The following is a 22947-nucleotide window of genomic DNA, read 5'->3' on the forward strand; positions in this document are numbered from 1 at the left end:
TTAGCTTTTACCAATAAGAACCAAAGAATCATTTGAATGACTGGGCTGCACACAGCATTGTATATTTTAACTTTATATTATATATAACTTATAGTTCTTCAAAGGCAAATGGCTACAGAGTATCATCTTTCCAGCTGACATTCTGAAAATCCCGTCTCTTCCCCAAGAGCTGCACGCGCTGGACAGCCCATGGGCTCTCGTGAGCAGCACACCGTGTGACTGCCACAACTTCACGCCCAAGGGGCCCATGAGTCCCCCCAACAGAGACGGGTCTGGCGCCACGACAGTCTTGAGGTCCTGGGTGCCAAAGACTCTGTGTAGGCAGAGTGGAGCCTAACCAAAGCCACCTGAAATGCCTGCAAACAATAACTGGTCCCATTTTACTGAAATAGAGTCAACTGGGTTAAGAAATGCAAGCAGTTAGAACCTAAGCCCCCAGAAAGCATGAAGTGCTCTGTTAGAGACGATGAAAACACCGATTATAATTCAAACGAAGCCTACTGATAAGACTGATAACCATTAATTTTGTCATGTGAACTTCTAGTTTGTTTCATTGAAAAAGAAGAAATTTTAGTCCAATTGCCACAAATACGTAACACAGCGTGAGGCTCTGTAAGTTATATCCCATTTCTTTGAAAATATAACACCTTTCAATAGGATGTTCACTCTATGTAAACATCAATCTGTATATAGAATTAGCATGTGTCAACGCAACGTGTCTTATGGTTTTAGAATAAACCTAGACTCCATCAGAAGGTGTGAGCTCCTCCAAGCCAGTGTGGAGGGGGTGCTACCATACAAGTGTATTTACCTCTATCTCAAGGCACACTTATCCTAAATATTTAAAAAATTTTAAAGGTACTTTAAAAGAAACCCAACTAAGTATCTCACCTGTTGAATTATTTTTTCTTGCTGAATTCTGTGCGACTGTGGCTGGGTTGTTAAACATATCAATCAAAGGGCTGGTTGACGCTCTGCCTGAAGGAGCCGAGGGGATCTTCGGTGAATATTTAGAAAGGGTGTCATAACCTCGCCCAACCTGTGAAAAATTCCTTATTAGTTTAACATTAGTATAATACAGCAATGGCATTAGACAGATCCCCAGGACTGTTTTGCATTACGTGCTTTAAATTCCATTTTTTTCCCCAAACTTTTTGTAGGGCAATGCCCCTTTTTGAATTATTTCAAGAACACCACATCCGTTTTACCATTTTTGTCTTTTTTTTTTTTTTTTTTAAAGAAGTTACTCCCCATTTTCCCCACCCCTTGAAAAGCACTCATCTCCTTCCTATCTCTATGGATTTTTAGGCTCCCTTTTAAGTGCTGCTTGGCTAAAGGCATCTACATTTAAAATTATTTTTCCACAGAATTTTGAGTGCATTACTCCATTACTTTCTAACATCTTACTTTCCAGTATCAGTGGGATTCTCTTTTCTTTGTGAGTAATCTATTTTTGCCCTCCCTGAAAGTTTTCAGAATCTTCTCTTTATCGCTAGCGTTCTGCCGTCTGTTGAGGTTCTGGTCTTTTCCATTCAGCCAGGATCACCCTGCCTGCTGTGTTAAAGGCCAGGCTACCATGGTCATCTCTGCCGGACCTCGGTTAGAGCAGGGTAGGGGTAGAAGTGGTGGGAAACAACAGTGTGTACCTGCGGGCTAGCCGCGGCCTAAGAGAGGGAGATGGTCGATGTCCGATGTCCGCGCTGCTGGAAGGATGAAGTCGCCATTTACTGGACGGGAAAGACTGATGAGAAGCGGGGTTAGAGTGAGAGCGCCTCAGGTTTGTGGTTTTGGACACGCTGAGCGGGAAGATCCCCACTAGACATGCAGGCGGTGAGGCCCCAGGCGGCAGCTGGACGTACCTCCCACGTTTCAACCCAGCTAACATTATGTTTATCCTCTTTGATTTTTTTTTTTTTTAAATCCTGTTTTTGCACTGTATTTTGGGAGAGTTCTCTGGCTTAATTTCCCAAGCTGATTCATTCTGCTAAGGAGCCCAGCTGTTGTTTTGGGATGTTTTTGGAGGGGACGAGGGGGAAATGAAAAACTTTAATTTTAGAAAAATTTTGAACAGGTACAAAAGTAGAGAAAACAGCACAATAAATCTCCATGTACCCAACACCTAGCTTCAACAATTACCAATCCACGGCCATTCTCGTTTCCTGTATGCCCCATCCATCTTCCCCCACAACTGGATTATTTTGAAGCGAATCTCAGACATACCATTTTAACTAGAAATAATAATCCTTTTAAATTTCCAAGACCACTGACTCTTCTCTGCGGTTGTGATAGCCTTTCATTTCATCTCTTTTCTCCTCTGCCCTGTTGGCTCTGTTGCCCCTTTTACTTGTCATTCCAGTTTTTACTTTGGTGCGTCTTTTTATGACACTGGTTTCCCCCACCTGTTCAGTGACCGCTGGCTGTCTGTCCATCTTTGTAGTGGGTGGCGGTCCCCATTCTTTTTCTTGTACACGACGGTCTGTGTTTTCTCTGTGCTCGATCGCATGCGATGTGGGGAAGAGGCAAGACACACCCCCAGGAGTGAGCCCCACCCTTCAGTCCACACATGCTGTTTCAGTTCACAGACGAAAGCCCAGGCTGCCTGTGCTTTAGCACAGGTGGGACCAGCGGAGGGACCAAGCAGCCTGGACAGGCTGCACCAGTTCCCCAGCCGACAACACATAGGACACCCCAGCTTCTTCCCCGCTTCTTGGATCCACTGGCTCTGAACTGACGGCTCCACCCTCTGCAGGAACCTTGCCCTGCACATCTTCCCTGGGGCTGAGACGTCCTTCTATTTTCATTCTCCACATGCCAACCTTGCCTTTCTCGCTCTGGAGACTCCTTCAGCGTTTCTGGTCCATTGACAGCACCTGCTCTTTATTTTCCCATGCGGTTATGGATCTATTAGGCAGGTTGATGGCTGGTCATTAATATCTTTGCTGTCATTTCAGAGGGCTTTATATGGACAGGGAGGGTGGACTGACTCATGTGTTCAAACTACCTGCTGGATTCGAATCTCCACACGTGTTTGTGAAAAAATAATAAAGCCCATGTTCAAAGAACAGTGAACTACGATGCTTGAATTCATTACCTGGAATACTGGGGTGATTATTTTTTTCCTCAGGTGCCTTATGTAGTGATGAATGGCACCAGAGTTTTGCTAATCTGTGTTCTAAGACACTTTACGCTTCCTTCAATGGGAATAAACTTATAAAGTTGGAATCATTACAATTAAAAACAGAATCAGTGGGCTTCCCTGGTGGCGCAGTGGTTGAGAGTCCGCCTGCCAATGCAGGGGACGCGGGTTCGTGCCCCGGTCTGGGAAGATCCCACATGCCGTGGAGCGGCTGGGCCCGTGAGCCATGGCCGCTGAGCCTGCGTGTTCGGAGCCTGTGCTCCACAACGGGAGATGCCACAACGGTGAGAGGCCCACGTACCGCAAAAAAAACAAAAAAAACAAAAACAAAAAAATCCCCAGAATCAGAAAAAACATCTCTGAAACAAAGATTACAGTGCTAACACAGTGTGAAACATTTTCACATCTAGTTTCAAATCTGAAGGTAAGGGGATAAAAGAAAAGGCAGGCCCTAGAAGTAGTACAGGAGGACCCGTGATTTCCACTAACAAAGAAGGCCTTGGTCTGTCGTGCAAATTTGGCTGAAATCTTATTAGCAAACATACAACCGAAATCTTGAGGAGACAACCAGCTCTTACCATGCTGCTTCTCTCGATCATGGGTGAAGGCAGAGGCGTTCCAGACATTGGGGTGGAGATTGGGGTCTTAATTTCTTCGATCATATTCATGATTTTCTCTGGTACTTTGGTGGCATCACCACATGTTTCTTGCCACTTAGGCAATTTGGAATTGATCAATTCTGCAGACTATAAATTCAAAAGAAACAAAACCAAAGACAAATGTGTACTGTTGGAAGGACTGACACAAATTACAAGTACTACTAATGTCTTCCTGGCTTACCACCGGAAGTGTGGGAGCTATGAGTTAAATTCAATGAGGAGCTTAAGCACCTACAAGGATCTGCTGTGTCTTATTTGCTGAGGATGTAGAGGCTCCTGTTCTATAGGAATTTACCGTCTCCCTCAGGGTGAATACAGAGTTCAAGACTAATACAAGGATTGTACATGATTCAAAAGAAGTTCAAAAACTAAAAGGGAAGGCGGAGCAATCCGTCTTAATCCCCATGTTTCCCCGCGGCCCCAGAACTGCCAATCCCTGCTGTCTTCCTCCCACAAGAAGCACCTCTGACCGAGCGACAGGACCAGGAGTGGACTCTGTGTGTGTGTACGTTCGTGTGCACTAAACACTGTCCTAAGTACTTCATCCTTGTTAATTCACTGCATCTGCCCCACAATCCTAAAGTAGGTACCATTCTCATCCCCATTTCACAGATGAGGAAACTGAGAACTTTGAGAGGCTAAGTAACTGGTTAACACAGCCCTCCGTGGTAGATCCAGGACCCTGAGGTTTCAGCTACTGGGACCTCAGGGAAACCGGACTGGTGTGTTAGAGGAGTGAATCAGACCTGCCCTAAGAAGTTCCTCTACGGGACAGAGGGACTAGAAGCAGAGCGTGGTGGGTCTTCAGAGTCGGGGGCAGTGCTGAGGGGAAGCCCCGCCCACAGGCCAGCTGGGGCTCTGGGGCAGGCAGACCATGGGCCTTGCAGAAAAGCTGGATTGCTGAACAGACAGATGCAGAAGGACAGCGACGAGACCCCTTAGCCCCAGAGGCAGAGGCATCTGTCCTGGTTCCCACAGCCTGGCTCTTCCTCCAACTGGACTCCCAGACTCCCCGCAGCCTTTCCGAGAACCCCTTTTTCCAGGGCGGCAATCTAGTTGGAAAAGGGAAGTAGGGCATCTTTTTTGAAACTATTTTCATAACAACCACACTGTTTTCATCTAGGCTCTGTGTCCATCAGAAGTGGGCTGGGGGAGTTGGTGTAAATCCTAAGCCCCGCCCCTCACACCACCCTGTCCCCTGCCTGTGATGCAGACACACTGCGGACCAACTACTAAGCCTGCTTCATCCAGGACTGGGATCAGGGAAGGCACAAAAGCGGTTTCAGAGACTTGAAGAGACTTCTGCTAGGGAAAGGAGGAGATCTGGCTTGCGTCACACTAAAAAACGTAATAGGGACTCAAGGTTAAGTGTAAGAAAGACTCTGTCAACAACTAGAGCTCTCTGGAAATAGGCCATGTTGCCTCACGACACAGCAAGTACCCCATTACTGGGGGGTGGTGTCACCACAGAGAGCTTCAATGTTGCTTCTGTGCCCCTCCGGCCCACGACCCTGCCCCAATAGGACACTGTCACCATGGAAACATTAGTACGTATGCACTGGTGACAAAAGCGATCATCTAATGCAGCATATTTTTCTTTCCTGTAACAACCTGAGACCTTAGGTATTTAGATTTGGTAGCTGAATATTCCTTAAAGCTGCAAAAACTTTATGGAATATGTAACCTGTGATACATGCATACATACAAGTCCAAGTTTTTCTTTCCCCTGAAAAGAGGAAGTTGCGCTATATTCAAGCTCTTACAAAGCTTCTCATATCACGGAGTGCTCTCTAAATTACTTTATTATGAATAACAATGAATATTTGACTTCAGTCAATGCTAGTTCTGGATGCTTACATAAGCCCAATAGAATTCATAATTTAAAAAACAAAAAGAGAGAGGAAAGGAAATTTAACACACGGTTTGTAATGATTCCTGGAAATATAACCTCACAACTGCACATGCTGAAGGAGAGGGATAAATCCAGTCACACAGCTGATGCGACCTTGAACAGACACACAACCTGAGGAGGAGTGAAAAAGGAGCCCCGACCAGCTGTCCTGAGGCTGTGAATGGGGTCTGTGGCCTGGGATAGAATTTCCAGCAACGCCATCTACATGGACCCCCAAGGTGAGCATCTCAGGCCACCCAGGTGGACCTGGGGCCTGCCGGGACTCACCCCGTGGTTCTGGGGAAGACACTGATGTTGAAGATGCATCAGAAAGAGTCTGAGAAAAGCTGACTCATGGGTGAGAAAAGGAAAAAAGTGCCATTTCTCAGTTATTCGTTAAGTATGAATGTGTTACTAAATTAAACACTATAAACAAGCATTTGACCATTTCATCTACATTTCTAAAAGTTTACACATTCAAGTTGGTAAAAAATTATTTCCTTGGGGAACTTCCCTGGTGGCCCAGTGATTAGGAATCCACCTTCCAATGCAGGGGACGTGGGTTCAATCTCTGGTCAGGGAACTAAAATCCCACATGCCACGGGGCAACTAAACCCACGTGTTCTAGAGCCCGCGCGCCGCGATGAAAGATCCCGCATGCCACAGCTAAGGTATCCTGTGTGCCGCAACTAAGACCCAGTGCAGCCAGATAAATAAATAACTATTATAAAAAATATAATTCCTTGGAATCTTCTCCCTGGTAAAATAAGCCTTTTGCTTTATATTTGGGCATGTATGGAAGGTGAAGCATTTCAAGGGCATTTAAATATGAATAAAATTAGTCCACACAACGCAATTTGCCACCACACCCACCTGTAAGTGATACTGATGAATGTGATTTGCGAAGCTGCAGTGTTTGTCAACTAGGAAGCAGAAGCGCCTTTTCTCTTCAAGTAGAGCTTCTTTGCAACCATCTGCAATAAATTTCTGGATTTCATTCTGGCGAGAAGTGATGGTTTCTACATACTAGGAAAATAAATAATAATTATACAAGTATGACATGAGGAATCAAATAGCTACACAGCCTGACACTTATCTTCTCCCATCTTTATGCTTGGTTTATTTTGATAATGGAATAAGTGCTAAATGCAGATAAACATTAGACAAAACCACATACTTGTAACCTGATCTGAGCAGATGGCAAATTCTCATTAAGATCCCTGACTCATGCTTGGAGAGAAGTTGCCAAAGGCCTTACATTCCACTGGGCAATTTGCACAAAATATTACTTTGTAATCCAGCGATATGATCATGTTTTACTGGAAAATCGTGGAACCAAAAAGTTCGGAACCAGAAAGTTCAAGTTCAAATCCCAGTTCCAAGTGCCAACCATGTGACTTAACCTAAGCCTCACTTTCCCCATCTGTAAAATGGAGATAGTAATGCTTATACTGGGGAGTCCCTGACCCTCCCTGAGTTGGGAGAAAATGTCAATGCTCTTGACTAATTATCCTTAACTCCATGGAACTCGGAGGCCTTCAGCTCCTACCAAGTCGAAATGCTTATTTTTAACTTTCAACAGCAGCACAACAGTGACGGATGAAGTATAGACTGACTGAGGTGAGCACGCTTCCCAGTTAACTGTACAAATCATCAACCCCAAAATAAAGTAAAATAGTGCTGAAAAGTTCACCTCAATCTCCTTGTGTTCATATTTGAGTGCATTTCGTCCTCCTTGACTTTTCCTTCTGATCTTCTTCAATTCAGCTTGAGATTTCTCCAAAGAATCTAATTTATTCCTGTGTTCTGCTTGGTATCTTTTGAGAGTCGCCTGTAAGTTAAACGTTGCACTTATTTTTACTGCAGCACCAGGCAAAGTGTCAGGCGGTTACTCTTGCTGCGTTTCCACTGGGCGTGGTGGCAACAGGCCCACGCTTTGCGCTGCCCTGCCTGGCTGCAGGTATCCCCACTTCACACCACCCCCCTCCACTCCTTTGACTTCAATGTCCTGTCCTGAAGTTCCCCGTTTGTATGATGAGCCCCTGACCAGAAGGGCAGCTTCTCGGAGGAAAACAATGTCGTTTCTTTCTTTTATTCCTTTTTTCTCCAAGGTTTTTGGACACTGGGTGCCCTGTAAGTACTTTGATGAATAAATGAACAATATCAACTCACACACTCCTATTTTATGACTTAACAATTTCCAGAAACATAATGAACAAGAGCCATCGCTTCTGGTGATTCTGAGGGCTGTGAAACGAGTGTTTTGGAGCCTCACAGACCTGGGTTAGAATTCTGGCTTCATCCCTCATTTCCTGTGTGATCTCAGCAATTACTTAATTTTTCTGAAATCCATGCTTACCCTCTAATCTGTACAGTGGGGATAGTGAGAGTACCTACGTTACAGAGTTTCTGTGGGGATAAAAATCAGACAATGCACGTAAAGGGCTTGGTATTACATCCTCCGGGCCGCACAGCGCGTGCACGCAGGGCAGCAGAACAACTTCAGGGTGACCCCCACCGCTTACTGCCATGCAGGGCTTGTGGAGAAGAAGGGGGGCTTCGGGTGGCCAAGGAAGCAGCTACTGTGCAGCAGAAAGGCGAGGCAGAAGGAACAAACTGCTGGAATCGACACTGCCGTAGGGCAACAGGGGAGAGACACCACGATGGGACCTGGAGCCCCAGGGAGCCCCAGACGGCGTCCTCCCACATGGCTCACGTCCGCAAGTGCCGGTTTGTGAAAGCAACAGCTGCACTAACGCAGATGCAGGTGTCATCCACATATGCGTGTTCCTTGAAAACAATGTGTTCCAGAAGTGTATGATTCCCTGCAGGATTTCCTGCTATGCTTTTTAGTGAAGATCCCAAGTGTTAGCACGTGGCCCACTCAGCCCAAAGGGACCTTGTCGGTGTTATGCGGCTGTGTACACACTCGACGGCCAGCTCCATACCTGCTGCTGCCGAGTCAGCAGTGGGGGAAGTTGTCCTCGAGCTCAGCCATCAGGCAAGTGCAGCCTTCGCGAGCTGGGCCCCCAGCCCCGGGCCACCTCCACCCACGGGAGGTGGAGCAGAACTAGGTACTCACGTTCATATATTTTACATCAAGCTCTGTCTTCTTCTCCAGCTCATGGATAATCTCCTTATGGAATTTTCTGAACTGTGAACACAAGGAAATGAAAAATTCAGACCAGGTTTGAGACTTGAAGTGAAATAAAATTTAAAAATAAGTATATTTGGTAAATATAAAAACAGTTCACATACATTTTCATCAAGGCTCTGGTTGAGTTTCTTATGGATACTCGAAATCTCTATGAGAACGTGGCCTGTGGACAAAACCAGGTACGTTAGGGCAAAAAGCCATGACGTGGTTTTTGTAAAGATACAAAGGGAAGTAAAGTGGTGGATGAAGCCCAGTCCCCGGCTGCTCCCAGAGCAGGTGGGCACCAGCCCCGTGGCACTGGGAACAGCGGCTGCGTCCTGACAGCTAGGGTGGGTCAGACGGACACAGCTGGCAGCAAACTTACTCCACAACACCGTTCGTCAAAAGCTCGCCAACTCTGTCTTCACACTCACGTTGTTCTCTCGCCATTTACTCATTCCCTAAGCTGAATCCTATTTATCTGGTTTAATTGTTAAATTCTCTTACAAGAGATTATCTTGGTCATTATAGTTCTAACTATGGGGAACGAAGGACCGATTTTCATCGAATCCTGGGTAATCTGATTATCTGTCAGGCATAAAAGATAGAGGTTATTTTCTCTTTCTCATATTAGTTCTCGTATCATTCTGGAAAATCTCAACGCCACGGGAAACTGCAGCACGGACAGTGTTCTGCCTCGCGTCTCCTGGGGCTACGCCGTTCTCTGAAGTGACTGCACAGAAGAGAATGTTCCGGGACAAAGGAGTGTTGCTCCAAAAAAGCAGCGAGATGACCACTTGATTTGCAAAGCACATGTCTTGTGGCTCGCGGCAGAGCGTGGCCTCCCCGCTTCTAAAGGTGAACAAGAGCCCCCCTGCCAACTTCTCTACAGGAATCAAATGGGTCTGATACCCAAAAACTGGGAGCAAAAGAGTTATTTGGAACCACCACCAAATCAATCCCAAACCACAAAACGTGCCGAGCGGACCATCCTACGGTTCGGTGGGCAGATAAAAAGGAGTTCTTTGGGCAAACTGAAAGGCTATGGATGAGGGAGAATGAAAAGGACGACTATGGTAGACACGGGGGAAGAGGAAAAGATTACTGACTAGACTCTGGCTTCAGCGAGCACCTCTATGCAAATGACTTTAGTAGGCCCAGTTCTGGAAACATCTTAAGACATCTGACATTACGGGGGCAGCCCAGGCTCTTCCCCCATCTTCAGACTCAGAAATTCCGCCTGTCCTGAACACGTCCACCTGGATGTCCCACTAGGTGCCCCGTATTCAGCAGGCCTACAAGTGAACCCCACCCCACCCTCATCTTCTCTAATCCCAGCTCTTGGCTGCCAGCCAGCCGGTCATGAGGGGTCAACACCCCGCCTACGCCCAATGACAAAGGCTCATTCCCTTGTGCCATCACTTGGGCACCTCCGGCATGGAACCATGCCTCTTACTCATCCTGCTTCCTTGGGCAACAAATGTGCCAGCCCTCCCCTGCCCAGGAGAGAAGGCATGTGGGGATGACGTGAAGTCGATGTTTGCTCGATGACCTGTTCTAGGAGAGGTGGGCAGGGGTCTCCCCAGGCCCTCTGCCCCACACGTTTACACCTGCTAGTTGGACCTCTTAAGAGGCGCCCTCCTCCTTCAAGCTCTTATTTCTCATGACTCCCAGCTTGTTCTCTTCTGGATCTCCTCCCTCACAGGTGCCAGGGATCTTTCCAATCTCCATGTAAAATGTCACTCCCTCCCATGGGGTCCCAGATAAAACAACTCCTCGGCCTGAAGCCCACCATGAGCAGTGTTGCTTAAAATAACCATGGTGGGTGGTGGGGACAGAGAATCTCCTGGAAGGATATAACCATGTTAATAGGTTATAGGTACATGTAAGTCCCTAAGCACCATGTGATTATAGGAACATCTGCTGGATAAGCATGAGAGCGAGGGCAGACACGTCCCCAGCACTCATGGTCCACATGCCAGGGTATCAAGGTACCCACTCTACACCCTCAGTGACACTGACTCCATTTATCCCATAATTCAGTTCTCCTAAAGCTCAACAGGAAACAAATAAACCAGAGTTCTTCACAAAGGAAGCCTTTATATGACCAAGAATATAATTACATTAATATGTCATTTCATATATTGAAATAATCTGAGTTACCTTCACATCTATTTTAAAGCCATAACTCCGAGTTGGAGATGAAAAATAAACAACAACAACAAAAACCACTTCAATTAATTGAAAATCAAGCACCCTATCCTGGGCAAATCAGATCTACTTAAAAAAGAAAAAGGTCTAAAAATAATTTTGCTTAAATCATTCAGAGTGATTCAGGCTAGAAGCAAAGTGTTCACTTTTTTTTTCATGTTGTCATGAACTTAATTTCTACAACCTTATATAACATGGACCTCCGAGAAGCCTGTCAAAAGTATGTGCTTGTGCAGTGCCCTCGGGAACGCCAGCGCTGCTAAAGCCGGCGCTCCGGCCTGAGGGCCCCGGCCACCCGAGCCCCCTCCTCACTCTCCCCCTCCTGTCCACAGTCTCTCCCCGCCCCGCAGGCGCCCAGTGAAAAGGCCCAGTGAAACAGCCCATTCACTCTGTGGGCAGAGACGGAACACCTGACCTCCCCCCCTGTTATTCCTGTCCCTCACAGTTCGTGGAATTTAAATGCCAACCTCATAGCAGCAGCCACTGAGTCCTCAGTCATAAAAAGGATTAAAAAACATCTTTACTGTGATTTTGCAAGCTGCCAAAAGAGTATCTTGAAACAGAAAATGAAAACAGCCTTTATGTTCAATCTACAGAAGTTTATTCTTAACATAGCAAGTGTTACTTTATGTCTGAAATGTGGTATCGCACGTTTTACTCTTAGCCCTGTAACCTACTTTTTCATAAATTACATTTGGGAAGAAAAAAATTTTTGAAACGAGAGGATGCAGTCGAGAAAGCATGGCCCAGATTCTAATGGAGCAGAACTAAGTAAACGCCTAAACAGGAATCGAGTGTTGATCTCAGAAATTACAGTACCGTAGGTACTGGATCAACCATTTCCTTTTTTCCCTTTTAGGTTCTGAGTCAATATTTGGGGAAGAAACTCATAGTAAGTACAGTAATGTAATTCGGTCTGAATAAATTATATTCTTAAATGGCAATATTAAGGGAATTTAAATATTTACGAATTTTTCAAAATCATGAACTTGATACAACTAAAAGTCAATGTCTACCATCAATTTTTCTCTAAAATTCATACAAATAATAGCTACTTGTGGTATCACTCTAATTTTAGGAACTATGAGCAAATATGTCCAACATTTTGGACAATACTGTATGAAGATGCGCACTTAGCCAATAGGCAGTATGGACTTTAAAAGTTAAACAAAAATTAAAAAATATTACTAGTATGAACACAAAGAAAGTTTTCATCTGAAATATAGGTTAGTCATTGGACTATTAATATATTTTCAACTAGATAATTCTTCATCAATTCCCAGTATAAATTTAGAGGAACCAGATGGACACTACTAACAGACTTGAGTAGTACAGAACGTGTAGGCATAAATATTCTTTTTCATTTATAGTTGATTGTGTATAATCAGAACATTTATTATTTCCAGATAGCACAGAGCAGTGACAGGCGCACACTACTTCCTCCATGTGACTTTGAGTGGAATCAGACAATAAAATGACAAGATGGAAGCCAACCCACTACTGGCCTAAAGTTACACTGTATGGATGAAAGGAAAACTGATAGAAAAAAATTTTTTTCACTGGAAAAAGGATATACTTTTTCTGAGAGTTTTTCAAATGCCCAATGTGATGCAGAGAAAATATAATGAAAGTAAAACAAATTACACATAGATGGGATACGTTAGAAAACACAAGTATGTACTCAGGGTCACCAACACTGTTAGCAGAGTCGGAGTAGTACCCACCAACATGTGACCCAGCTTGGAAGGCTTTGCCAGCATCTAAGAATAGCTCCCAATGGCTGTTCCCGAGTCCCTGGATGCAGGTGGAGGTGCTCTTCTCTCGTCAGTATTGAAATTGTGCAAATAAACACTGTGCACATAGGCACAATGCCAAGTCAGTGACAGGGTGAGCATTTCATCCAACGTTCCTCCAAAGTCTAGCTTTTGACTTACCCAATCATAGTTCCACAGCTCTAATTAACACCTTGCATGGAGACTATAATTATTCTACCATTGATCATGATTTATCCCATCTGATGAAAACAAGTGAGACAAACTGAAGTTATACAACAGAATTATATAGTGTTCCAAAGTTCTTTCATTGTCAGAAATGAAAGTAAAGTGCCAAGCAACAATTGACTTTGATAAGAAAAGGTGCATGGTGAAATCTCCAGGGTAGCCAATAAAAGAATAAAGTTCATATAACTATCAAGCTAATAGAGAGGAGAAAAAATAGTCAAAAAGAGGACTAGAGAAGAAATTAACACAGGACAGAGAGTAGAAAGCAAAAGTAATTACACTGGAGGTAAATGGAGTATATAGTTTAATTAAAAGACAAAGATTGTTAGGATTAAAAAAACAACACCCAACTATATTCTGCTTACAAGAAACACACTTAAATACAGAAAGGTTGAGAGTAAAAGGACGGAATCAGATACATGGCAAACACTAACCAAAAGAAAGCTGATGCAGGTACATTAAGACCAAACAAAGAAGACAAAATAGTCAAAGAAGGCAAGAAGCATTATTAGAGATAAAGCAGTCATTTCATAATGGCAAAAGGTTCAATTCACCTGGAAGATAGAAAAATTTTGTATTTGTGTGCATCTCAATGTAGTCTCAATGTTTCTAAACCAAAACTGAATTATAAAAAAGAAACAGATAAATCAATAGCCATCATAGGAGATTTTAATATATCTCTCTTAGTAAACTGATAGAACAAGCAGACAAAAAATCAGTACAGATATAGGTGACTGAATAATGCAATAAATAAACTTGATCTAGTGAACATATAAATAATACTATATAATACATATAAAGAATACATTATCTATATATACCCTACATATAAAGCTTATCCAATAATTTCATTTTAAAGCAAACACAAAATACTAAAAAGGAACCACAAGAAAGCCTCCCGGTATTTCAGAAAAACTGAAATTATACTTAGAATGTTCTTTAAATGCACCACAATTAAGCTAGAAATCATTAACAAAAAGGTAACTAGAAAATGTCCATATATTGGAAATGAAACAGACTTCTAAATAACCTGTAAGTCAAAGAAAAGAGCACAAGGAAGTTAAAATGATTTTGAAGTGAAATGATAAAAGAAAATATAGCATATAAAACATGTAAGATGCAACTAAAGCTGTGGTTACAGGTAATTTTATAGCCTCAAAATGTATATATTAGAAAAAAATGAGTGAAAAATCAATGCTCTAAGCACCCATTTCAAGAATTTAATGAAATACTACCCAATAATAAAAAGAAATGAACTAGACATAAAAATATGGATGAATTCCAAACACATTATGCTCAATGAAAGCTACATACTGTATGATTCCATTTATAAAACATTCCAGAAAAGGCAAAACTGACAGTTATCTGATAAACAAATCTGCTTACCCTATTACCCAGCAATTCTACTCCTAGATATTTTTCCCAAGAGAAATGAGTGCATTTGTTCACCAAGACATGTACAAGAATGTTCACAGCAGTTTTATTCATCATATCTCCAAGCTAAAAACAACCCAAATATCCATCAACATAAGAATGGATAAATTGTGGAATACTCACTCACACAATGGAGGAGCAGGGAGACCTCAAACTGTATATAAATTCCCCTCAAATCCTTGACTAACACTTAAATTGCACATGCTCAGGGTGAGACTAGGAAATGCAGCAAAAGCAACAGTTGGAAGGTTGGAAAGCTTAGCGGATGTTCTCAGGATACACAGTGTTGGGAATACAGAGTTTGGAATTCAAGGTCTGGTAAACACCACAGGCTTCCCACTGAAATTGAGAAGGGCTATACCTTAGGAATGAGGACTAAGTCACAGGACTAAGGGCAAAACCAAAATAGATCCACCAGAAAAAAAGTCCAAAATTAAGCCTCCACAAAGTCAGGTGATTCATCAGTAATTTAACTGTCTGCTAGAATAGAACTCCACACTCTTAAGAGGAGGGTAACAGAATCCAAAGTCTCTACAATATTTTACCACAATATACAGAATAGGAAAAAAAAAAAAAATCAGTAGACAGGGTGAATGGTAAAACTACAAACAAACTCTGAACTCTTTTTCCCAAGAGTTATTAGTATGGTCATTTTTTGGTATTTAAAATATATTTCATAACTCTAATAATAGTTAAGTTTATAACTTATAATAAAATATATTAACATATAATATAAATTTATAATATAAAATTATAAATTTATAAAATTTCTAATAATTCCAAAGCTATTTTAGATGTATTATAGGATTGAGAAAGTGTGTAAATATGTTGATGTTACCGGGAGCCAGGGTTCTCAAACATTTCCAAAATACGTAAGTGTAAGTGCATTTGCTCATTTGTGTATGAATATATGTGTGTATACATATATATATACACACATGTCTATTTTTGTGTATGTACACAATATAAGCTATACACATGTATATATTTCCTAGCTCTGTTGGCTGAAAGGACCCAGATGACATCTCAATAGCAATGAGCACACCTAGTACCCAAATCTTGGTTTCTAAAATCATTCCCCACTAAGGGGAAGCAACACTCCTCAGAAAAATGGCTATGGATTCCACAGCTGAGGCGTAAAAGGACAAGATGAGCCCAGAACACACTGTTATGCAAAAGAGTAAGGAAGTGCACAGGAATGAATGAATGAATGAGTAAAAGAGTCAGCTCAAAAGAGCTCCTATAGGCCAAACATGGGACAGTTTGAGCACCAAAATAAGGACAGTAGTATATTATAAATCATTGAAAAATTCGTAGAATCCATGAGACCATAGCAATAATAAATAGATACATTTTAAAAAGAAAGAAATGAGGGAGAAGGGAGGGCTCCTGCTAAAAGTGGAATGCCAAGTGCCAACTGGTCAGTATGATGGGAATGTTAGAGCTGGAAAATCATCACAGTAGAGTTTGCAACCATCACAGAAAAGACTGGTTCGGGCAAAAATCATTAATAGGTGCTAAATTTAGGATACAAATGTTGATAAGGAATAAGAAATTTACATAGTCTGAAAGTAGCAACAGAAAAAAAAAGCAACTGTACATTGGAGAAATCAGACACCACCTTCACTGGACAGTCAAAAATAATGCCACAAATGAGAGGCAGGTAACACTGTGTGTCCAAATTGATATTCTGAGCACAAATTGCCTTAGACAGCATTCATATAACCTGAATCTAATCATGAAGACCTGGCATTTGAGAGTTATTATCTTGCGTTCCTGACTATTCATCCCCTTTTAGGGTTTCTGATACAGGGCTATCTCATGCTAGTTCTTTATTGCCAACATTAAATTTATTTGCTTACTGTTGGAGAAGAATAAAATGATTTCATCCTTCTCTGATGGTTCATCCAGTACTAGCCGACAAAGGTAAGGAAGAGATGAAGAGGTCTGTTGTCAGGAGAAATAACATCAATGTTCTACTTATTTAATAGTAAGACCTCTGAAAACCTCGATTTTAGAAAATAGTAGAAATGGCCAAAGATCTGAAAGTGACAAGTCCTCTGAGCCAAACAAAAGTTGTAACCACAAACCTAAACACCACCCCTGCCCCCGACCCCACCAGAGTGGAGTCCCTTTTAGACACAGAACGAACAGAACTTACTTTTATATAAAAGTCTAGAAGAGATTGCCTAAAGGATGTCGGTTTTTCATAATAAGAGGCCAGCAGCTACTGCTGATGTCTTAGTGATAGAACACAAGATCTTTAGGAAGAAGAGCTCATGAAGAAGATGAAAGGCTGGTAAAGGAGTCTGGAAAGGGCCAGGGTACTGTGAAAGCTAAAAGACTGAAGCATCTTCAGAAAGTGGGGTCCTCTGGGCTGTCATCACCCACAGAGAACTCAAGGGACACGAAGACTGGGCAAAGGTCAGAGTCTGCAATAAGTTACAATGGTGCCAGACAAGCCTCTTAGCTGTGCACACCTGGGAAGTTACTTAACCTCTCTCCAGGAATCTCACCTGTATGGTGGTAACTAAAATACTTACTTCACAGGCTTGGGTGAGTGTGATACTTTCCTGTGAGTTGAAGAGAAATACTGGCTGGTAAGGTGTGTGCGTCCAGACAGAAGTAGCAAATTAGTTCAATAATGCATGATATATGCCAACAGCATGGGGCCCACACTCCTCAACACGCCATTTTCTGGGTGAGTACTTGTTTTCTAGAAATAAAATCCACATACTAGGTTGTCAACTTGTAACTAGTCACCGTGTTTCATTATTTTTTGTTCCTTATACATATACATCTATATATTCTTTAGTATGCTTTATTGTACTATGTTTAAAATGCTTCGGAATAACTCTTAAAACTTACAGAATGAGAGAAACAGACACCAACCTCTCCTAAACTCATCTCCTCCCTCCCCACCCTCCATTCCCAGGGTCCCCAAAGGAAAAACTGCTACTCTCCTACTACCAAACGGAACAGTTAGAGAATACACTCTGCTTTCCTCCACCTCACAGCCTTTACAGTACTGTAGTTAAACAGTATCTATCAGGATTGATCCACGATGAGAAGAGGTACATCTGACCACTGCAGGTTAGAACGAATTGCAAGGGCACTTCTGGTTTCTGCTCCAACGTGTAAAAAGCCTGGAAGTCGTCACTCCCTTACTTACAACAAGAAACAAGCTAAACAAACTGAAAAACAACTCTTAGATTCATCAGAGAATTAAGTTCACAGGCTGATGTGGAAAATCAGAGTTTGCCAGGAGCAGAGACTGATGCTGGAGCCATGGCTGCCAGGAACCCAAACGGTAACTGAGGCTTTGCTGGAGGCTCAGTGTGGACCAGCTTGAGAGTTAAAAACAACAGGCGGCTCACATTTTCATGAGTTTTATCTGTAGGAGGCATCCTCGCCACCAGGTTTTTATTGTTAGGAATGGAGAAAATTCCTCTGGGGCTTCTGGCAGGGGGAGGGAGAAAACGACCATTTTGAAATCTGCCCGAAGTTGTTCTGTTCTTGTTTTGTTCTGTGTAAGGAAGGCTAGCCCTCCAGGGAAACACTTTTCATCAGCTTTATCTGATCTGGGGAAAGACAACTAGCTACCTGCAGCCCCTCTAGCCTCCCTGTCTCAAGTAAGGGGAGGGGAAAAAAGGCTAAGAAATTCTTCCGAAGGTCATATCCCAGATACTGTGGCCCACTGTAAAAACCAAAAATACCCAACAAAACAAAACAATGGAGATTTAAACGTGAGATTATAGAATGGTCCCCTTCTCCAATACTTTACCACCACATCACCCATCAACAGGACTCCAGGATAATAACAGTGGATTATAACTGACACTCCATTTAGAAGGATTTTCAAAAGAAACCCAAAGACAACAGGGGAGACAAAGACAATGGAGAAAGGATAGTCCTTTCAACAAAGGATGCTAAACAACTAGACATCCACTTGCAATGCATCTAGACACTGATCTTATACTTTTCATAAAAAGCAACTGAAAATGGAGCATACACCTAAATGTAAAATGCAAAACTATAAAACTTTTAGAAGATAACACCAGAGAAAATACACATGACTTTGGTTTAGCAATGAGTTTTTAGATATAATGCCAAGCATGATCCATGAAAGAAAAAAAACTGGTTAAGTTGGACTTCATTAAAATTACAAACTTATGCTCTACAAAAAACACTGCTAATAGAATGAAAAGACAAGCCACAGATTGGGAGAAAATATTTGCAACACACATATCTGATAAAGGACTTGTATCCAAAATACATGTAAAAAATATATAAAGACTGCTTAAAGCTCAACCATAAGAAAACAAACTCAGTTAAAATGTAAGATATACAGGGCTTCCCTGGTGGCACAGTGGTTGAGAATCTGCCTGCTAATGCAGGGGACACGGGTTCGAGCCCTGGTCTGGGAGGATCCCATATGCCGCGGAGCAACTAGGCCCGTGAGCCACAACTACTGAGCCTGCGTGTCTGGAGGCTGTACTCCGCAACAAGAGAGGCCGCGATAGTGAGAGGCCCGCGCACTGCGATGAAGAGTGGCCCCCACTTGCCACAACTAGAGAAAGCCCTCGCACAGAAACGAAGACCCAACACAGCAAAAATTAATTAATTAATTAACTCCTACCTCCAACATCTTAAAAAAAAAAACTATAGAAAAAAAAGAAAAATGTAAGATATACAGATGGCCAATAAGCATATGAAAAGACGATCCATATCATATGATTAGGGAACTGCAAATTAAAACAACAAGATACAACCATACACCTATCAGAATGGCTATAATCCAGAAAACTGACAACACCAAATGCTGAAGTGGAGCAAGAGGAACTCTCATTCATTACGGGTGGGAATGCAAAATGGTACAGTCACTTCTCAAGATAGTCTGGCAGTTTCTTACAAAGGTAAACAGTCTTATTTGATCTAGCAATTGTGTTCCTAGGTGTTTACCCAAATGACTAGAAATATTATACCTATGGAAAAACCTGTACAGTATATGAATGCCTATAGCATCTTTATTTATATTGCCAAATCCTGGAAACAACCCAGATGAGTGGATAAACAAACTGTGGTACATCTGTACAACTTAATATTAACCAGGGATTAAAAAGAAACCAGCTATTAAACCACAAAAAGACATGAAGGGAGTTTAAAGGTATGTCATTTAGTGAAAGAAGTCAGTCTGAAAAGCCTGCATAGTACACAATTCCAACTAAATGACATTCTGGAGAAGGCAAAACTATAAAAACAGTAAAAAGATCGTTGACTGCCAAGGACTGGTGGGGGAGGGTGGCTGTTTATACATTTGTCAACCTCATAGAACCCCAATATAAACTATGATCTTTAGTTAATAATAATGTACCAATACTGGTTCATCATTTGTAACAAATGTACCACACCAATGCAAGGTGTTAAAAACAGGGGAAATAGTGAGTGGGGGAGAGAGTGTGTGTGAGAACTGTATGAGATCTATTCAATTTTGTATAAACCTAAAACTGCTCTAAAAACTAAAGTCTATTAATTAAAAATAAATTCACAGCAGTCATCTGGAACCTGCAGTGATTAGGAACCAGCACACTGCTTGGAGGAACACACACGTAGTGTCTGAACGTTTCTGGCAGTTACACATGGAAGAGAACTTGATCTTCTGATTCCGTTACCTATGTGACCCCCAGTGCCTGCCTGGAACACACCGGCCTTAAAAGTCTGGTTGTTAATGAATATACTGAACACACAAATGAAAGGGTGACTGCAGTGAAGCATGGAAGTTCAGTGATTGCAGGAGAAGAAAACCAGCAAAAGCTGGACCTATCAGAAAGTGGCATCTGTAGTGTTTGATTTTATCGGTATGAATATATTGATTACAGAAATGCCTATAGGAAAAGTGAGTTTTGTGAAACCCAAATGCCTGTTCCCTAACGTGTGAGCGCTGGGCATCCATCTGCAGCCACAGCAGAGCCGGCTGGCTCCAGATGGGGCTGTTTCCATCCTCAGGGCTCCAGGAGCAAGTTCCTGTCATCTTTTGTTTCCTATCACCAAGATTTAGTAACACTGAGGTCCAGTCTCAGAGGCTTCTGAGTCACAAACAAGATAATTAAAAAAAAAAAAACAAGAGACATATTTGTTTATAAAATTTTCATTTTGCCAAGCAAGAAGCTACAATCCCAGACTCTGTGGGTTCAGTGCTGGACACCTGGCAACCCGAGTTGTGAGGATTAAGTGCCTAACAAGTGGAATGTGCTAAGAGCAAGACACACACTAGACACTTAGTGTTTGATTCCTTCCAGCTTCCTGATAAAAAGTGGGAGAGGAAGGGAGAGACAAGGGAGAAAGGAGGAAGCTGGCATAAACTACTTATTTTGGAAGTTTAGCAATAGAAGAAAAGTGAATTAAGAAGGTAGCTAGAAAAAGAAACATTAAAACATTTTTTCTTTTTTAAGAAACATTTTCTTTTTCTAAATAAGGTCTGAAAAAGGAAAAAATGGAAACTAATAAACCCCATATGACTGACACACTGAATTAAATTTAAGCTTATGTAAGAATGCTTTTAAAAATAAAATATTACTATTATCCCAACGACAGGACTTAAATCTCAATGGGAATTATCACTAGAAAACCTTCTGGATATTTTAAAATCAAGTCTTTTCAGTTAGGTATAGAGCAAATGCAATCCCACAATATCAGCGATCTAGTCTTCTCAATACCTAAGGTAATACCTAGTAGAGGTGTCCTCTCAGAAAATTATAACCAAGTATTATGTCAAGGAGGGTGGAGATTCGGGGCTTAGGTGATAATTCTGTCATTAGATTGATTCAGGAAGCAAACTGAATGTTTATTATCCACTTCATTTTTGATTAGCAATTAAACTAATTTAGCCTACCTGCTACACATAAGTGCTGTCAAGTTAAACAAAGTACAGGATTTGCAATGAAAATATTTCCCAAGTTGGATTTTAATGTACTACTCTTATTTTAGCTAAAAGAATAATGTGAATTTGTTCAAGTGTATCAATTATATCACACAAATAATTTATCAATTTTGCATCCATATACAGATTATAAGTTGTCTTCTTTACATGTGAATGTAAAATACAGCATTAAAAGATTAAAAGTTTTCTATAAGTTAGTACATCAAGTGAGGTAAATTAACATTAATTATTTATTCTCCTTTTTCATTGATTAGTAGTTTAAGGTTAAAATACAACCATTTTGATGCCAACAAAAATGACAGCAGGTGCGCATTATCAATAATGAATGAAGCTGACAACCAGTTAGTCTCATGGAATCACTAATTAACTGCACGCATTTTCATTGAAGCTTGAAAAATGCTACATCTGAAAAAATTTTAAGTTCTTTAAAATTATTAAAACAGGACCCCAAATGCAAAGATGAGGACAATACACAGGTAGAGGAGGCACTAAGAGACAGTTTCCGTCCAGTATTACTGAGTAAAACCATATTAAATTTTCAAGTGAAGAAATTTTTCAAAAGACTATGGTTTTTTGTTGTTTTCTTTTAAGGCAACCAGTTCTAATTAGGCAAGTTTAAAAACACAAAATAAAACTGGGCTACCGCTCCCAACTTTTGGATGGAAAGCCATTAATCTAAAACCATACTCCCCATGTGGATGTTGGTCAGTCCTATTATGACGTGAATTTAAGGGAGATTCCACAAAACCCAGAATCCATTTCCTTATATCTCTTACTCCGAAGGGACAACTGAGCAAACAGGATAACTTGGTGCTTTCACAGTTCAAAAGTATTCCTCACCTTCTTCTCCTTCAGACAGGAAGATGACAACTGTATGATCCTCACGGACAGCTTACAGGTGTCAAGTCCTTGCCTCGTGCCAAGCACAGTGCGAGCTGCCTTACAGAAATGGCCTCATTTAGTCTTCACAGCCCAAGAAGAAGTAGCTCTATTACCTCACGGTACAGAAGGGGAAGCTGAGACTTTGAGAGGTTAGATGATTTTTCCCCAAATTACACAAGTACTAAAGGTGGTGGGGCTGGAATTTGAACTCATGTCCGACCCAGAGTCTGTGCTCTTAACTACTTTGCATCCTCACTCAAATATGCAAAAGGAATTAGATTTTCCCTACCGGGTACCCTAGGACAGAATGATGCCCAGTACGTGTGAATTACAGGGACAGGCATGTGTACCCAACATCCACCAGGACACTTTAATTATTAGGGCTGTTTTAAAATGGAATAGGCTACCTCTGCTGGGGGGGGGGGCAGTATCACAGAGGCACGGACGCACCGGGTGAGGGCTGGCCTGGTCGCTTGAAGCCATTTCAGCTCAATGTTTGGTTTGTGCAGGAAGTAAAACCAAAGTAGTAGGACTGAATCCCCAAGGCAGCCCATGACAATCAGCCTCCCCACACCTGTCACAGCCCAAACACACCACACACACAGGCCCTAACTCCAAGTCAAACAGAGTGGTCGATGGCCACCTTGCCTGATGCACC

The 22947-nt window shown here is 42.0% G+C and overlaps 1 protein-coding gene across 1 annotated transcript in view; it reads right to left on the reverse strand.

Annotated features, from left to right (window-relative positions):
- The window catches only part of BAIAP2L1 (BAR/IMD domain containing adaptor protein 2 like 1), an 85695-nt gene that overhangs the window by 17653 nt on the left and 45095 nt on the right, over positions 1–22947 (reverse strand). Inside the window, exons 5-10 of the mRNA XM_060079190.1 lie at positions 8945–9006; positions 8769–8840; positions 7380–7517; positions 6560–6712; positions 3715–3882; positions 892–1039 (exon numbers count right to left, since the gene is read on the reverse strand). Of these exons, the coding sequence (XP_059935173.1) occupies positions 892–1039; positions 3715–3882; positions 6560–6712; positions 7380–7517; positions 8769–8840; positions 8945–9006 (741 nt within the window). The remainder of the gene's footprint in view (positions 1–891; positions 1040–3714; positions 3883–6559; positions 6713–7379; positions 7518–8768; positions 8841–8944; positions 9007–22947) is intronic.

This window comes from Mesoplodon densirostris, chromosome 16, assembly GCF_025265405.1.
Source record: "Mesoplodon densirostris isolate mMesDen1 chromosome 16, mMesDen1 primary haplotype, whole genome shotgun sequence".
In the NCBI taxonomy this organism is placed as follows: domain Eukaryota; kingdom Metazoa; phylum Chordata; class Mammalia; order Artiodactyla; family Ziphiidae; genus Mesoplodon; species Mesoplodon densirostris.